This window comes from Topomyia yanbarensis, chromosome 1 (genome assembly GCF_030247195.1).
Source record: "Topomyia yanbarensis strain Yona2022 chromosome 1, ASM3024719v1, whole genome shotgun sequence".
Lineage (NCBI taxonomy): Eukaryota > Metazoa > Arthropoda > Insecta > Diptera > Culicidae > Topomyia > Topomyia yanbarensis.
In genome coordinates this window covers 210,998,436-211,015,449 of record NC_080670.1, presented here as the reverse complement: position 1 = coordinate 211,015,449, position 17,014 = coordinate 210,998,436, and the positions used below count along the sequence as shown (strand labels likewise).

General features: G+C 43.3%; 1 protein-coding gene across 7 annotated transcripts in view; it reads left to right on the top strand.

Moving 5' to 3' along the window:
• Positions 1–16,614, top strand: part of LOC131691114 (eye-specific diacylglycerol kinase) — a 256,899-nt gene extending 240,285 nt beyond the window's left edge. For all 7 annotated transcript variants that reach the window (XM_058977302.1, XM_058977319.1, XM_058977326.1 and 4 more), the window contains 4 exons: positions 52–115; positions 592–749; positions 10,519–10,682; positions 10,749–16,614. In XM_058977302.1, the coding sequence (XP_058833285.1) occupies positions 52–115; positions 592–749; positions 10,519–10,682; positions 10,749–10,792 (430 nt within the window). In that variant the 3' untranslated portion in view covers positions 10,793–16,614. The remainder of the gene's footprint in view (positions 1–51; positions 116–591; positions 750–10,518; positions 10,683–10,748) is intronic.
• The last annotated feature ends 400 nt before the right edge of the window (positions 16,615–17,014 follow it).

The window sequence follows — 17,014 nt, the reverse complement described above, 5'->3', positions numbered from 1 at the left end:
ACTTCAAACCCCGGCTTTGACATGCCACCTGCGCTGCGATTGTGTATGTAGCAATCTGCTCGAGAAGACAACGGATGCGGTCATTAAGGCCGCCAAAACGGGTGATTTAGTGCTGGTAAGTGTCTGATGGCGTCTGTCAGAGTTTAAAGCTATTCGCGCTGCAATTGAAAGGATTGTGCCGTTGGGTAGGTTTTGCGGAATTGATATTGATAGAACATCTGCGTACGTTTCACACGTTCCGGTCTAGCCGGTAGACGGAGTACATGCGAAATATCTCGTGATTAAATCTGTGACTTTAAACCAGTCTCCTTCAATAATTAGAGTTTATCGAACTAGTAGAGATTTGCAAATTGCAATTATAAGTTTGTCTAATCGCTGATCAATAAGTTTCAAAACAAATCTACGATAATATTTAAGTCGTTCAAATACAATTAATTATTCATTCTTAATGAAGTTCAGCTCTTACGCTAATTCCGCAAAACATACTTTGATACACGAAGCCAACTTTCGTGCTACTGTCCCATTATGGACTTGGAACACACGTTTAATGTTTTTATCTGAATCGTTTTCTTTCCACCTCTCCATTTTTAGCTGAAGGACCTTCACCAGCAGGGCTACTCGCTGCTGTCGATCGATTCGAGCGGCCAAACTGCGCTCCATCATGCGGCTCGCTGCGGTCATAAGGATATTGTGCGTTATCTGATCTCGTATGCGCCCAACTCCATCGTCAACATGATTGATAACGAAACGTAAGTGCGATTGATTTAGGTTTTTTTTGTTTCGACAGTTGCGATTGTTGATGGACAAATTCTGTGCTTGGTTTGGAAAACCGAAAACTGAAACAGATGGCTTGCGATTCTCGGAAAAAGTGTGTTGACAGTAAATTTTTAGTCTAAAGGAAACGGGACGAGAAAAGATAAAAGAAGTTCGATTCGCGTGTGATGTTTCTACGTTCTGGAAGTACTATACTCAACGATACCTTTGATACGCCTACAGGAATGTATAAATGTAGTTGAGTGGAAGGAAGAAGCAAAGATTACGTAAAAGGGGGCAACTTAAGCTCAAAATGGACAATCATCCAGGAAAACTATCATGGGAGCGATGTAAACAGAACGTCACAACTACGAATGACAAAACTGTGATACTTAGAACCCAGACTGTTGATACCAAAACACATACTGTGACGTAAAAAAAGTTGGATGTTAAGAGGAGATACATCAAGGCAAAACAACTGGGATTGCGCTTCAGATGCTCCGAACAAGGACACTGAATGACAACCTGTAAGAACGGCTAGGAGTGCCAAACATGCACGAGTATCAACCCTGTATTGTTGCATCCGGAGAAGAAATCTGATTTCACACAGCAGTCGCAACAGGTAGTGTAGGTTTCAAAGAACACGAATCAACCGTTGAATGCAGGTCCCTTGCAAGCCGATACAGATGAAGCCGATTTTTGTAGGCAACAGGCTTACGATTTTACTGGTGAAGCGCCTAAATGGATGCTACATGATTCCGCGGCGATGGTGAATTTCATACCAACGTGACTGGCTGAGTTGCTTCGATTGCTTGATGGTGTGAACAGGATGAAGGCGGTAGTGAAGACCAAGGTGGTATTTAGAACAACCAGTCGAGTCGGTTTTATATTATTTGGTTGTCCCCCGAGTTACGAGTTACTGGTGCATTTCCAGCCACAAAAATCAAGCTAGAGAGCCTGCAGAGGTGATGCTGCTAGCTGACCAGAACGCCGTATTGATTCGCTGGCCGATGCAGAGTTGTTTTCTGAAGTGTTGAAAGAAGATAAGATCAAATTATCCCTGAATTTAGCAATTCTGCAACACAGTGATCAGTACTGTAATGTAATATATCGAGTTGGACGTACGCTGAGTTCCGATGAGCAGCTAACTAAACTACTGGCCGCACGGCGATAGATGTCTGAATATAGAATTTTATGGTTGAAACAAGGAGGTTTGAGCAATTATTGAAGATCTATGAGAATCGCAGGAACAAGCGAAACGACGATTTATGGCGTCGGAACGTCGTCTAGGCAGATTTTCGGAGATGGAGGAACGAATGTACGTGTGACGAGTGTTGAACTCGAGAATCCGGGTTCACATACTACCTCCCGCACCATTGCGTAATGAAATACCTTACTCCACCACTAAATTGAGACTGATGTTCGACGCTTCGTCGAAAAATAGCTCCAGTGCGTCTTTGAACGGTGCCATGGACAAACTGTGCAAGATTTACTATATTAAACATTATATTGAGATTCCGCATGCATACATTTGTTTTCACTGCCGATGTACCTAAAATGTATCGGCAGAGCGATCGGAGAGTTGAAATGAAATACAGTGACTCAAAAAATAGCTGGCGCACCTTATTTGACGACCTTCAACTGGCCATAGGTGAACAGAACTTTCTAGCATCAATCGTTGTTATGATAAATTCTTCTGTAGGAAGACTTGATCGCACTATTGGATAGAGGTGGATTCGAACTCCACAAATGGTATGACGACGACGCTTTACTGAAAAGAATTACAATCGATGCCACATAGACTCAGTTACGTTTTTTGAGGAGTGAGGTTAACGGGGTCACCATAGACGCTTGGAATACTCTTGGATACGATTTCATATTCTTCGTGAAAACTATCAACGAATCGAAAGTTGTGTTGTGGTGGTTTAAGAAATTGGAAGAAGGGACCCCTGTTTTTGAAAAAAATCGTAGTGTGAAGATATGACAGTTGTGTCTATCTGATAAATGGCGTTACATCCCAAAAAGCACAACGCTACAGATTTGGTGTCTTGTGGACTTTACCCAGCGGATGCGCTGTGGAGAATGGTAATGCTGTTCCAAGTGCTCTCTTTGTTGTTGACTACAATGCGGGACCTTTCTTAACAAAGGTAGTATAAATGTAGATAGAGGTGTACATGTGTGTTCGTATGGTCATTAAAGCCATACATACCGATTTAGGGCTGCTAAAACTTCATAGGTTTTTCGGCTGATGCGGAAACCCATCGGAATTGTATGAAAACCCACTTTTAATGAAGGTTACCTGAATGAGGAGATGAACACGTTGCTGATCCAGGTGGAAGTTATACTAAATTCGCGGCTCCTTGTACAATTGACGGATGGCTACGAAGCTCTGAGTTTCGAAGACTTGATTTGGAAGAGAGTTGACGGCGGTAGCAGAGCCATTAAATAGTGATCTGAAGGAAAGTAGTTTGTCGCGGCATGAACTGGCGCAGAAACGGGTACAGCGCCTTCGTCGGAGATGGTCGAACGAATATATCAACGTACTATAGAAGCGTAGTGAATTGTACAAAGCTTTCACTAATGGATTTGCTGGTACTCATAAAGAAAGATATGCCATTTGGAAGCTGCTAGGCCATTTTTGTAGAAACGAATCCAGCGAAGAACGGAACCAATCGTGTCGCTACGATCCGCAACACCAATAAGCGAATTGCAGCGACCGGACCAGAAGGAACCACCTTCGTATCGCGAGAAATTTCAAACGGCCAGAAAACCGGTGCAATCAATCGGCATCGATTCCACGTTACGCAAAATATCGGAAAAATGCGATCTATCTCAGATTACCGCATAAACACCGAGACATCGCCACGTTTGAACAGAACCTGATAATTTATATCGCCGGTCAAGCACCCGGTAAAAGTCGGGTCTCAAAGACCGAAAAGGCTCGGGCCATAAGCTAATGACGGTCAGCTCGAGACGAAATTAATATACGATTGGCAACTAGCGGGCTTAAAGGCGCGCCATACCCACCGTCGGCAACAGTTCTAGAAGGTAGCGACATTAGGGCACGGAAAAAGGCCTTCCAAAAGGAAGTAGACCGACACATACAGTTTCTGTACTGGATCCGGATCAAATAGGGGGATCAATACCCATGGTACCTTTGGGCTTTTATTTACAGGTTTGAAATCGTCACACTCAAGCGGTGAATTAAAAGCGGTCTGTTGCCTACGAAGAAGTACAACGCTGCTGAACGAATCAGTTTCTCCAATTATTCTCCGTAACGTATTCCATATCTACACATTGCAACATAATTTTTTTAATGGTCATGCCATGGCTGGTATGCGGTGTCAGATCATGTAACCACATATCGATTTTCGCATCATCCGTATAAACAGAGATCTTAATCTGTACGTGGCCACATACAACCACGTGTTTTAGGATATGTAAAATGAATTCTTTTGCTTGGGTCAATTTGATGATTATCAATACTGTAAGTTTGACATGATGGAATTGGATAAAGGCAACTCTATTTTCACCTCCATAAATGTTCAACGTTCAAATATTCGTTTTTTTAGGAAAAGACTGGAAGTCAATTATCACCGTATACACGGAGCAGAAGAGGAAAGGACAACCTCAGCTCTCCTCAAGAAGGTCAGAGAGGATCCGGATCTGAGAGATTTGAGGAAAAAACGTGATATTAACTAATTGCAACCAAAAACGTGACGTGCTCTTCGACTTGAAGGAGGATTTCATGATTAACAGCTCGACTATGCAGGAGATTATTGTCAAATCACCGGATGAAGAGGCAGAAGTTAAAGCCCTAAGCTCGGAGACGGTGATTGTGTACATAGACCTGGATGAGATCACGACGGAAGACAAGCTGAGAGGTGCACTGAAGCAGCAGTGTAACCTGGGCGAGGTGCACATGACGATCCAGTTAAAGAAGAGGTACGGAGGAGCTTAGACAGCGATGATTTGCTTACCGGCAACAACAGCTGAGAAGGCGATGAAGGTAGGCAAAATTACGATGATCGAGGTACTCAATGACAGCCCCCTTAAATAAACAAGCGGAGACATGCTACAAGTCTTTGGGTTCTGGCCATTTGGTAGGGATTTGCAAAGACTCGGATAAATCCAGGAGATGCGGAGAGACAAGTCACCTTGCAAGAGTCTGCTTTGCACTCCAGCGGACAGAAACGATTATTAGACAGGAGCTTCAAATGCCCTGCTTACAAGAGGACGTCCACCTTCCAACGATAATGGAGATAACCCAGATAAATCTGAGTCACTGTGGCAGTCTACGACAGAAACGATGTGTGCCGTCGCTTGGATTGCAGAAGCGTATCAAAACCCCCTTAATGACGGTAGCTGGATGGTGGATAGATAGGAAATGGCAGCGATAGAAATTAAGGGAATTCAAGAAGTGGTAGAATGCTCATACGAAGGCTTCGTGATCGCTTGAATCAACCGACTTTGTATGCAGCTGTTGCGCTTCTTCAAGGTGGACAGCGGAGTCTGATGCTGCAGCAGTTAACCGACCAATTGATCGGCCGAAAGCCGGTTATTGGTGGTATCTTTAACGCCTGGGCTGTGTACTGGAGCAGTAGAGTAACCAACACAAGAGGGTATATCCTGCAGAAAGCTCTAGCGAAGTTAGACGTACGATTGTAGAATGAAGGTTTTGGTAGTACATTTCGGAGAGACGAGAGGGCTCACGGCGCCAGCGTTACCGCCAATCATTCCATTTGGCCTGGATTCAATTCCAGCCGAGGTCGTTGAGATTTTTCTGAGGTGAAAAAACTGTGGTCATGTCTTCCTTCGGAAGGGAAGTAAAGCCGTTGGTCCCCGGTCCACGAGTTGATGGATCGATATCTAGTCCAGATAGTGGAGTCACCTCACTGGCGTCGGTAAAGAAGAAATAGAATCCAACTTCTTTACTTACTAATAAATATCCCCTCCCGTGATACTTGTGGAGTGCGCAGTGTATATAAGGCCTCTAGCAAAAGTAAGTATCGGACTAACAATTCCTTCCCTTTCCTTCCGCGATTTACGTTCGGGCCTGGCCGGTGCCGGTATTGATCAATAAACACTTTAGGATTACCAGGAGTTGCACATTGAAAGCTGTTTCGCTACTCCCAAGCATAATTATCTACTGATTCCCTGTGCAACTTCAGCTAGTCCAGATCGATAACGGAGTTGCAGCCAGGGGTGGTCGCACAAGCTCAAGCTCACATTTCGGAGAGACGAGAGGGAGTCTATCATCGACGTCATATTCTGCAGCCCTTCACTGAAGGTGAATATGGATTGGAGAGTATACGAAACGTATACGCATTGCGATTCACTACCGTATTGGCCAACGGAACCCTGTTGCAGTACAGAGAAAGATGAGCGACGAGCGAAAGTGGAAGACAAAAGCTTTCAACAAAGACCTCTTCCTTGGGATATTTCGGCCGGACGGTTGGACCGAGAACGTGGATGCGGCTGTTCTCTAATAAGAATTGTGGCGGCTTACTGGCGGAACAAGACGATCAGCGAGAAGGCGGGCTCAGAGAGCAGTATCGGAACTAGATAGAGAGGAGTGCAAAGCAGCGTTCCGAGAAACAAGGGTAGCTTTAAAATGGGAGATCAAGCTCAGCAAGTCAGATTGCCACAAAGGGCTGTGCCGAGAAGTACACGCCAATCGTAGGGGAAAGCCTACCGTGGCGTGATGGCGAAAATGAAGAGCCCGTCGATACCAGCTGATATGAGCCCGGGTAAGCTGAAGATAATCGTTGAGGATCTCTGCCCGAAGCACAATCCAACTACCTGGCCACCGACACCGTACGACGAAAAAGAAGGATCAAACACGGACGATCGGCAAGTGGCTAACGATGAGCTTGCAGAAGCATCGAAGCGACTGAAATCAAAGAAAACTCCCAAACGTGGTGCTGAAAGCTGCGATCCTGGCATACCCGGACATGTTCAGGATGGTACTGCAGAAGTGTCTTGATTAGTGATTCTCAATCTGTGGGGTCCCCGCACCCCTAAGGGAACATGAAGCCGTTGGGAGTCCGCGAAAAAAATATTTTCCGAGCACATATTGAAATTTCTCAACAAACTGAACAAACTGTCCGTAGCAACCGAGGATGATTCCTAACGGATTCTTGGCAAAAAAAACGTTGAGAATCGCTGCTCTAGATTAAGGCAACTTTTCCGAAATGTGGAAGTTACAGAAGCTGATGTGGCTGCCAAAGCTAGGGAAGCCAAGAGGCGATCCGTATAGGCCTATATGTTTGTTGGATACACTCGGAAAACTCCTGGAAAGAATAATGCGCATGCGGAGAAAGCATCTAAACGAAGGCGAAGAGGTTACGATAGATGTGAGGAATGCATTTAACAGCGCCAGCTGGGGAGACATCGTCGCAGCCCTGTACAGAATGAGGGTCCCCGACTATCTGCCAGATTCTGAAGGGCTACTTCCAGAGCAGAGTACTGCTGTACAAGACGAACAAAGAGCAGGAGTCAATGCGAGTGATAGCGGGTGTTACCCAGGGCTCCATTCTCGGTTCAATTCTTTGGAACTTTATGTACGATGAGTTATTGGCACTAGGGCTGCCCAGGATAGTGAAAGTCGAGATTTTCATGGAACTAACGGTGATAGGTGAGACATTAGAAGTGGAGGTGTCGGTGACGGAGATAATAGACGCGATCGAGAGCTGGATGAACGTGGTCAGCAACTGCGAATGTAAATAGAGTTGAGCTTCAACAACCACGTCGACTACGCTTGAGAAAAATCGGCGAAAGCAACGAACGCAATAGCGAGGATCATGCCAAATGTTGGCGGCTCGAGAAGCAGCACGAGACGTCTACTTTCTAGTGTTTCGTCATCGATACTGCCGTATGGGGTTCGCGCCTGGAGTGCGGCGCTGGAATGCAAGCTGAACAGGACGCTCCGGCTGATGGCCGTACGAGTCTCGAGTGTGTACAGAACAAGATCTGATACAGTATGCGTTATGGCCGGGAAGAAGGGAAGGTGGACCTACCAGCTCATCCCAAACCTGTCGACGTTGGTCAATAGAAAGCTCGGAGAGGTGAACTTCCACCTAACACAGCTCCCATCGGGCCACGGCTGCTTCAGGAAATATCTTCATCAATTCCGGCACGCAACGTCACCCCATTGTGCCCGGAGTGTGATGGTCTTCGAATGTCCGTTCGGTTCGAAACGACGCGCAGGGGATGGGGGGTGGTTGAAACGGGAGGACCGGACATCAACCCGGACAATGTCGTCTACAGAATGACGTAAACACGTAGAACGCGGTCGACAAAAGGGTGACGCAGATCATGATCTACTTACAGCGGAAATGGCGTGATGAACAGGGCACAACGGATTCGGGAGAACAGTTACCGCCGGGAAACTTCGTCGGAGTAGATTAGATTCACCGCCGGGGACTAGACTGAGTAGACCGCGATGGGATACCACCAGTCGCGGGTCGTTGGGGCTCCACCGGAATCACCGAACTGACCTCGGCACCGGGCTGGTTGACTCGATTTGGGAGAACTTCTCTCGCCGGGTAATTCTGCGTCCTAGTAGATTAGGTCCATCGTCGGGACTAGACCAAGTAGTTAGCGAACAAGTCAGGAGATCAACGAGAAAGTGGTACTAAATGGCACACGGGAGCAGGTTCCGCGCAAAAGTAGTTGTTGTAGTGGGTCGGTATCATCATCACCATATGAGAGCGCAGCGAGTACAAGTATATATCCAACATAAAGTTCCCGAATAAGTTTCTCCTGTAGCTGACTGTTAATGAGAAAGGAGGACACTGTTCTTTTTCTCGGGACTAGCTGTGGTTGGACAGATTTACATTACAAATGGACTGCAGGAAGTGGCCACCTACATCCGGAAGCATCATACGGGAGAAGTTGAGGTGTGTTGGCTGGATGCAGTATCGGACATTACAACATCTGGCTGCAGCTTCTTCTGTACGGAAACCCACTTTTTCTTCATGTCCTCTTCACATTTGACCTCCTTTGGAAGCTACCGTAGTGCCTGCTTCATAATTGTCCAGTATTTTTCGATGGGCCTTAGTTCCGGTGCGTTGAGGGGGTTCATGTCTTTGGGTACGAAAATGACCCCGTCGTACCACTCCAGGACAACGTTTGAATGGCGGAACGGAGCTAGATCCGGTCAGAAGATCGTAGGGCACTCGTTTTGCTTGAACGGAGGAAGCAGACACCTCTGTAGATACTCCTTGAGGTAGATTCCCCCGTTTACAGTCCCGGTAGTTACGAACGGCGCACTCCATTTGCCACATGAGCAGATATCTTGTCAAATCATGCATTTCTTGGCAAACTTCAGAAGTTTCTGCTTCCTTATTTCCTCTGGACTTGTGCTGGATGGTTAAGAACAGTAGCCTCGGAAGCTGCCGGAAGTCTCATTAGCCATGATGAAACAATGAGAATTCGTACAGTTCTTCGGGTCCGTGACTTTCCCACCGCATTGTTCGTCATTATTTGGAGCCTTCTGCACTTTGTCCCTCTCGGTCCTTAGCTCTCTGAACGAAAGATTTGAACAGATTCAACTTTTTGGCCAGATCCCTGAACGTGATCCCGATCACTAATAGAGCATCCATTCTGACCGCATTTCTCCTTCCGTTCGATGCTCAGAGTTTGGTAGTAACGTTCAATCACACGACTCACCGTTGACGGCACGATTTACGAGTTGTTTTCCGATATCCCTATGAGAGTTAAGGATTGTCCAGGTGCTTTCCGGATGACGCCATTTTTTCCAAATTTTCGAAACTACTTGTACTCAAATTTTCAAGAAAAAATACACCCTTTACGAACCCCGGCTTTGTACTTGGTTCAGTTGGCGTTTGAAGTCAAATGGGCTAGCCATCGAATGAAATCAGGCTACTTCCATCGCCAAAGAGGAGAAGTTTCGAACAAAAAACTATGATTTGCGGCTCGGTGCATGTAATTGGCGGGAGCCAATCACGAATAAGCGTCGGTTGGGTGTTTTAAGCCATTTTTCTGTGTTTGCGCATTTTTTCACTCATTGGAAAAAAAATAATAGCGAAGGAAATGATTTTCAAATTTAATTCTTTTGAGTGGTTTGATAGCACTGATAAAGGCTAATTTGTTTGCCAAAAAAAAAAATTCTCCGGGTGGAAGATTTTTTTTCCAGTTGGCTCTTGTTACTAGAACTGAGCTGCACAAATTAATCCAAGAAGATGAATCCTAATAATCACCTCTCTCGGTGTTCACATACGGTTTTTTTTTACAATGGAGAATGCATTTACGCACTGACCCGGCACACGTGCTTAGTAGTTGCCAAGCTACCACACGAAAGTGTACTGGTGTGTCGGGCTCGACCATGACATACAGTCTTCGGACATTTGATAAGACTGAAATCCCAATTCCTTCTGTTCAAGATTTGCGGCTCGGTGCATGAAATCAGCGGAAACCAATCGCGAACGAGCTTCGGTCAGAAGATTTAAAATCGGTTTTTTCGCGTGTATGAATGCTACCTTTGTTACCTGCTAGTAGCACTTAACGACACAAACTGATACATCCACCAGCCGTGTACAGCTCACAAATATTAGATTCTCGGTATTGTGCAGCCCCCTCGTTCGCCCCAAGCAGCCAAATACGAATGATAATAGAAACCTATATTTAATACTTTTCATCATTTAAGTGTCCGGTTGGTGCACCATATTGACGGCTCTGACCGAGATGTATTCTACATTTTTGAACAAAACAGTTGAATTCGATTTTTTCTTCATTCCACAGCGGCCAAACGGCTCTCCACAAGGCAGCCAACAGTAAACGGCGCAGCATCTGCTACATGCTTGTAGCGGCCGGTGCAAGCCTCATCATCCAGGACAACAACGGACGAACGGCCCGGCTGTTGGCACTGGAAGCCGAAGATCGGGAGCTGGCGGCCTATCTCGAGAGTAAGTTACTACATTCATTCATTTGTTAATGTACCATAAATTTAATTCATTACTTTTTTATTTCAGATCAAGAACAGTTCCAACTCGTCGATTACCAGTCAAGTTCGTGATCTGGCACCGTTAAGCAACAGTGTTTCTTCTCCTAGCTTCGTCGGATGTCCAACACACCAAGGAACAAACGCATGTAAAAAAAACAAACATCGATACTTTGCTGCCTCAAAACACAAAGAAAAAAAAACACCTTAGGCAACGACTGTTTCTGGACGGAAGGCAACCACCGTCGTCGGGTTCATTGTTATTTATTACTACTCTTTAGCTACTATTATACGCTTAGTGTTAATGAAGGTTTAAGTTTACCACACTACAAAATTGTTACCCCCTGTTACAGCGACGCGAAATTTATCGTGACTCTATCGCTGCTGCGTGTAAGATATGTATCTGTTTTGCTGAAATAATGGGAAACAAATTCTAATTTATTACTGTTTTTGCTGGGTCTCGCTTCTCGCATAGCGCACCGAAGCTTAAATTAAGGCAATCCCCTCTAGTCAAAAGATTTTAACAAATGGTTTAACATTAATTAATGCTCCTCGTTTTGCACACTGAGATACGCATTTTTTCTGCACTGCTGGAGGCAGGGATGGAAACCCACCACGCACCGCCGGGTTCGGGTTCAGGATAAAAGTGATATAAATCAGAACGTACTAACCTAATCAAAGTTCCATCCACCCCCGAGCCCGATCACACTTGACTCGATCGGTGGACGAATGCTCATTAGTGCATTCACTGGAACCGGAACAAGTGATTTTCAATCGAATCTAGAGAGAGAGAGAGAGAAAATTGAATCTCAAACAAAGACGACCAATGAAGCGGAAACTATAGAAGAAAAATGTTGAAAATTAATCATTGATGCCGGAAAAAATGAGTATAAAATATGGCTCTGAAGGAGGCTCAGCTTGAACGGATCGTACCCCGGGACTTGTCACAGCGTTTTCCACATTTTGCCCCGGCGCCGCCAGAAGACGCAGGTTGGAACAATTTATTTCCTTTCGTCTAATCGTCGTTGATTGCTAGACGCGTTATTAATCATCTAAATTTTGCTAGGATTTGTCCAACCTAACGCTTGTCGGCGCAATTCGTTGGCTCAGTTTCCCGACAGTCAGTTCGATGGGGGAATTGCCGCCAATTAGACTACAAACCTCACATAAACATATCAAAAAACGCTTGTTCCAAAAAACACCGCCCACCCTTTCCCTTCCCAGTACAATTAGAGACCAAGGAACGTTCCTCTCGCCGCCGCATGGTCATTTTTCATTGCTTTTTTCCAAACGTTAGATAGCCCATTCAAAGTTCGAGTCGTAGAAATAAAAAAACAGAGATAACAAAAAACAACAGAGTAGTTAGTATTTTTGCAAAGTTTATCAGATAAAAATAATAATAAAAAAGTGTAAATAGGTATCTCTTCTTCCAAACAATAACGAACACGGTTGGAAATCCAATGTTACTGTATAATCGAATAATAACAACAACAACATCAACAAAAGACTTTTGACCATCGGACGGAGATAGTAAAACTTGTAAATTTAGCCAAAGTCGTTATTTCTAATCTCAAACAACAAAAAAATGGAGGCTCATCTCGTTCAAATGATATGGTAAAACCCCGCACGGTATGCAATAGGATAATAATAAGCGCGCGAGCCTAGGCTTCTGTTTCTTTTTCTTTCTTTGAGAAACCACGTGGTTTTTCAACTCGCGGACGTAGAAGGCTGCGAATAACAGGGTTTGTTTTTTCGTTACCAAGATAGAAACGTTCCGTGCGTTCGCGTGAGTGATTAAAACAAAGCAGGCATGTGTCGTACAGAGCTGTCACCGACTCCGACGACGACGAATCAGTTTAGAAGTTTTCTTTTCCAATTCATTCAAGTTATTTCTGATCAATGTCCCTCAGCCACGTGTAAATCGAACGAAACTATGGTGCCCTTACCGAAACCGGAAGCAGCAGTCAGCTTCAGTTTTCAGTTTTTCCTTTCTAGTCAGTGGTGCGGTAGTGACACCGAATACTGTTTAACACAAGTGATTCTATGCTAGTTCTTTGAAGGATAAAACGTAAACTTTAGTTACGCGGACGGATGTAACCCGTGAAAACTGATGTCAATTATTAAATTAAATGGTAAGGTAAGCGACAGTTGTATAAAGATCTTTGAAAACTCAATCTCTACGGTAGACTAGCAGAATATAAATCAATAAAAAACACTGAAATAAGATACAATGAGAAGCATTACCGAAATACTTGAAATGTGATTTTTCTGTGAAACAAATTAATTAGAAGGATGTCGTTAACTAAAACTTTGTACATTTACGCGGTTGCGAGTATAGGAATTTCTCGATCGTAGATTGTAAGATCATGTAAAAAGACATTTCCCCCGTGGGGTTCCTTTTTCTTTCTAACCTTCCCGTCGACCGTTCGCCTGGAGGTCGTTTGTACAGTTGTAAAAAGTTGAAAAAAATGAGCTCTCCATCCTTTCCGAGAGTGCGCCTCGTACTGCCGGAAAGGGCGGACTTTGCGACCTTCTCCAAACACGGCTGCGGCAATCCGAGAAGGCGTGATCGAAAAGGGCAACAAAAGGGCCCCGGTTAGATTTTTCTACTCTACCCAATCGACCCAGCAAGGGAAAATGGCTTGATGGAAAGTCTTCGTGCCCCTAGACTTTGCATTCGAACTATTTTCCGCACAACATGGCTTGGATCTTTTTTCCTCCTTCCAGCAACTCTGGAAGCCGGTGTAAAGGTCCAAAGCATCGCAAGGACCAATTTGAGACAGTGTCAAAACCCTCGCAAACAAACATTAAACTGTACCGTATTTTCGAAAGCAAACAGAACTGCAACTGACGAAGCGGAAAGCTACCATTCTCAATGCTTCCCTTTACCGTCAAAGTTTTAGACTATAAGAGACAACGTGTGATAATAGCGGAGCGTTTAACTGTAAATAGTAATCGGATTTTTTCTCAATAGAAGCTAAAGACAATCGTACGCCGACTGTTGGTCGGAACCTACCTTTGACCCAATCCTGTTCCCTTCCCCGTTTCCCAAGCGGTTGAATCGAAACCCTATAGCCATCGCAAGTAGTCAGGTAAACCAGCTGACAAGTCTGTGGACGATCCGGGACGAACTGGGAACCCATTGCCACGATAATTCCTAACATGACTTCAAAAAATAATAAAACAAATTGTGATCTACTAGATGTGTAAACTTTTCTCAATATGAAACACAAACGTAAATCAAAATTAATCGACCGCCACTGTACATATAGGCCCTGTTAGTGACCATCAGCAAATTTGTTGCACGTTTTTTGAATAATACCATCCCCACAGTCACACAAAAGGGTCAAAAAAATAGCAAATAATACTCGTCGAGTTTGTTCACTTTTTTCGCGCAACAGGCACACACTTACTCTCGCCTTCAAATGTCACCACTACTAACTGCACGGGAAGCTAATAATCTATAACACAACAAGTAGAAAAGCTACGATTGAGGAGAAGGTTTGAGCAACTACTGTAAAGAGCTAAGGTGAAGGGTCCAAAACTGTAGTTAAAAAAAAAACACAAGCAAACGAAAACCAACATTGGAACAAACTCCACGGTGTAGTTTCAGAGTGGAGAAAAGCAGCTACCTTTAATAATACCACAGTTAGTATCACCATATTGGAAGTTTAAACTAGTTAATGAAACAAAAGTTCCCGCATTGAACCCCACACGTTTGCAAAACGAAACGAAAATCAACAAACAACCCTATTTTTTCTAAGTGACTAATTTAACAGAACCAACACGTATGAAAGTACATTCTTTTGATAAAACTCCCTTACAAAGCATGGATTTGTGTCCATTTGATGAGCTCTATTTTCTGTTGCAATGAAACAGAATCTAACAAAGAAAGAAGATATGACACACTATTTTTAGACAATTAACGGCAACAATTTGATCCACCTTAAACCAAAAAAAAAAACCGGCCGAATATCGGTCGGATATTTTTCGATTCAAGAGCACAGAAATAGTATCGATATGTAAAACACAAAATACACAACCGTAACCACGTAACTTACACCTACACCTAACACTCACTCACGATTTGCGTGAAAATTAACACATTATTGGCATCGGATTGTAGTTGGAACTGATAGCGAGATGTTTTATTCGGATAGGTTGTAAAATTTCGTTTCTGACGTTGGATATAGCTGGCAAATGGATTGGTTGGAAAATCGTGGCTTGCTTCCATCTGGATGTCCAGTAGGTTGTTGTTTAGGCCGGTATCCTTCTATGGTTGTCGTTTACTCAGATTCCATGCATTTGTTTTAATTTTAAACAAGAATTGGAATCCCAGGTGCGCTTCTGTTCACAAATCTTGGAATTTTCTGAAAAGAAACAAGGTTAGCAAGTATTAAGATTATATTCTTTTCGAGAGGTAATTGGTTTATCAAAAAACATACCAATTGATAGTGCGGAAAATAGGTTGATTTCGGACTTTCAAATTAGACTTTCATAGTTTCGATAAATTTTCCAGCGAATCAAGTTGAAAATTGTCCACCAAGGCAAAAAAAAATTACAGCCCTGTCCAATTTAGTTTAACATCTGAAAGATGTCTGAGAACTGATTTCTTCACTCTCACTTAACTTTTAAACCAGGTTTAACTCACCAGTATATCTGATTTAAAAAATAAGCGAGTGTGAAGAAGTCGACCCTTCAACTTTTCACCGCTTCTAAACTTTCAAATTTGAATGCTTTATATTTCTGCCGGTTCCAAACTGCCTATCCGGTGTACCATTAACCAACATCGAATGCTCTCACCTTTGTTCTGCAGGTGGCGTATAACGTGAGACAACATTTCTTTGCACACGACTTTCCTCTCCAACTTAGACCAAATCGATTTGAGTGACGTGATAATGAAAGCAAAAAGAATCTCACAACACCCGACTCGACTCTCATAATCAGTTAAGGAAATTCATGTGTCGTCTCACATCCACCATAGAATAACGGTGTTCAGCAGTACTTGTCCATAGGACACAAACCCTTTCGCAACACACTTTCACCGCACACGAACAAAAAAAACAATCACACAACTAACGCTGATGGATACGATTTATAAACGAAACGCTTCTTCCGACCGGAAGGCCATCCTGTTACGGCACCGGTATTCATCTCTCGCCATCCAACGGACAGAGAGAAAATTCAAACATCTGTAGTTGCTACAACTTTTATCGTAAACATTCCAATTCTATTAAGAATAATCTGTTAGTTGTTAAAGATTTTTTTTAACTTATTCAAAACTGTTGTACAGAACTAAAAAATAAAATATCGTTTGGTTGCTTCGAACACCGATAGTAAACATCTTAGGCAATACTATTTATTTACAATACTATAGTGTACTTTATCTCTAGGTGAATGATCACAGGAACACCCACCCAAACACATACACACACAGGCAGACTACACAAACACTACACACAGTCACACTAAAGCCTTTTGAGGAGAATTTTCCAATACTACTTAAATGTAAGTTAGAAAACTATTAATCTAGTAAAGCTAGTTTGAAGTCAGAATAGTAAGCACCCTGTACCTTACGGCTGAAGATTACTCACCAAAAAAAAATCCAATATTTCTTTTTTCGTAAACAACATATTTCTTATCAAAAGTTTAAAACAATTCAAACCGCAAATAAACCACCAACAATTTAGGATTTGACCGCAAATACACACACGCAGTCATCAGTAAAATTCTTTCGCATCTCACACATAGACAGAAGGCAGCCTACAGAAAAGAAAAAAAACTAGTAACTAAAACAAGTGGATTGAAAAGTGCAAACAAAGGCACCAGGCCGAAGTTGGAATTTAAGGCTAAACAAATAAAAACAAACCATTAAACTCTTGAATCTCACTAATCGAGCTGCACTCTGTATTGCGCAAATAGAACAACAAAGAAGGGCCCGAATCTCGGTAAGACGTATGTCATTATTGTTTCCTAACATTTTGGCTAAGCTCTCCGTGATATAGCCATAGGCAGCTCCAGCCGGCTGGTAAGGGGGGGGACACCTTTCTGACAAAATAGTGTTGAATTTTGGAAACTTATTTCTTAACACGGTTTGTATTTACAGATTGGCGAATAATTAGACAAATCACATCATCCTTGAATGCAATAATTATTCTTTTTTCTCTACTAATAGTCAGGAAGTCCATTTCGCTATTGACTTTGTTAACATAAACAACACGTGATGAATGTTTTTTGTTGTCCAGTTAGTCAAGTCCAATTGACGCAACCGCATTTTTAATTTACTTTCACTGATTA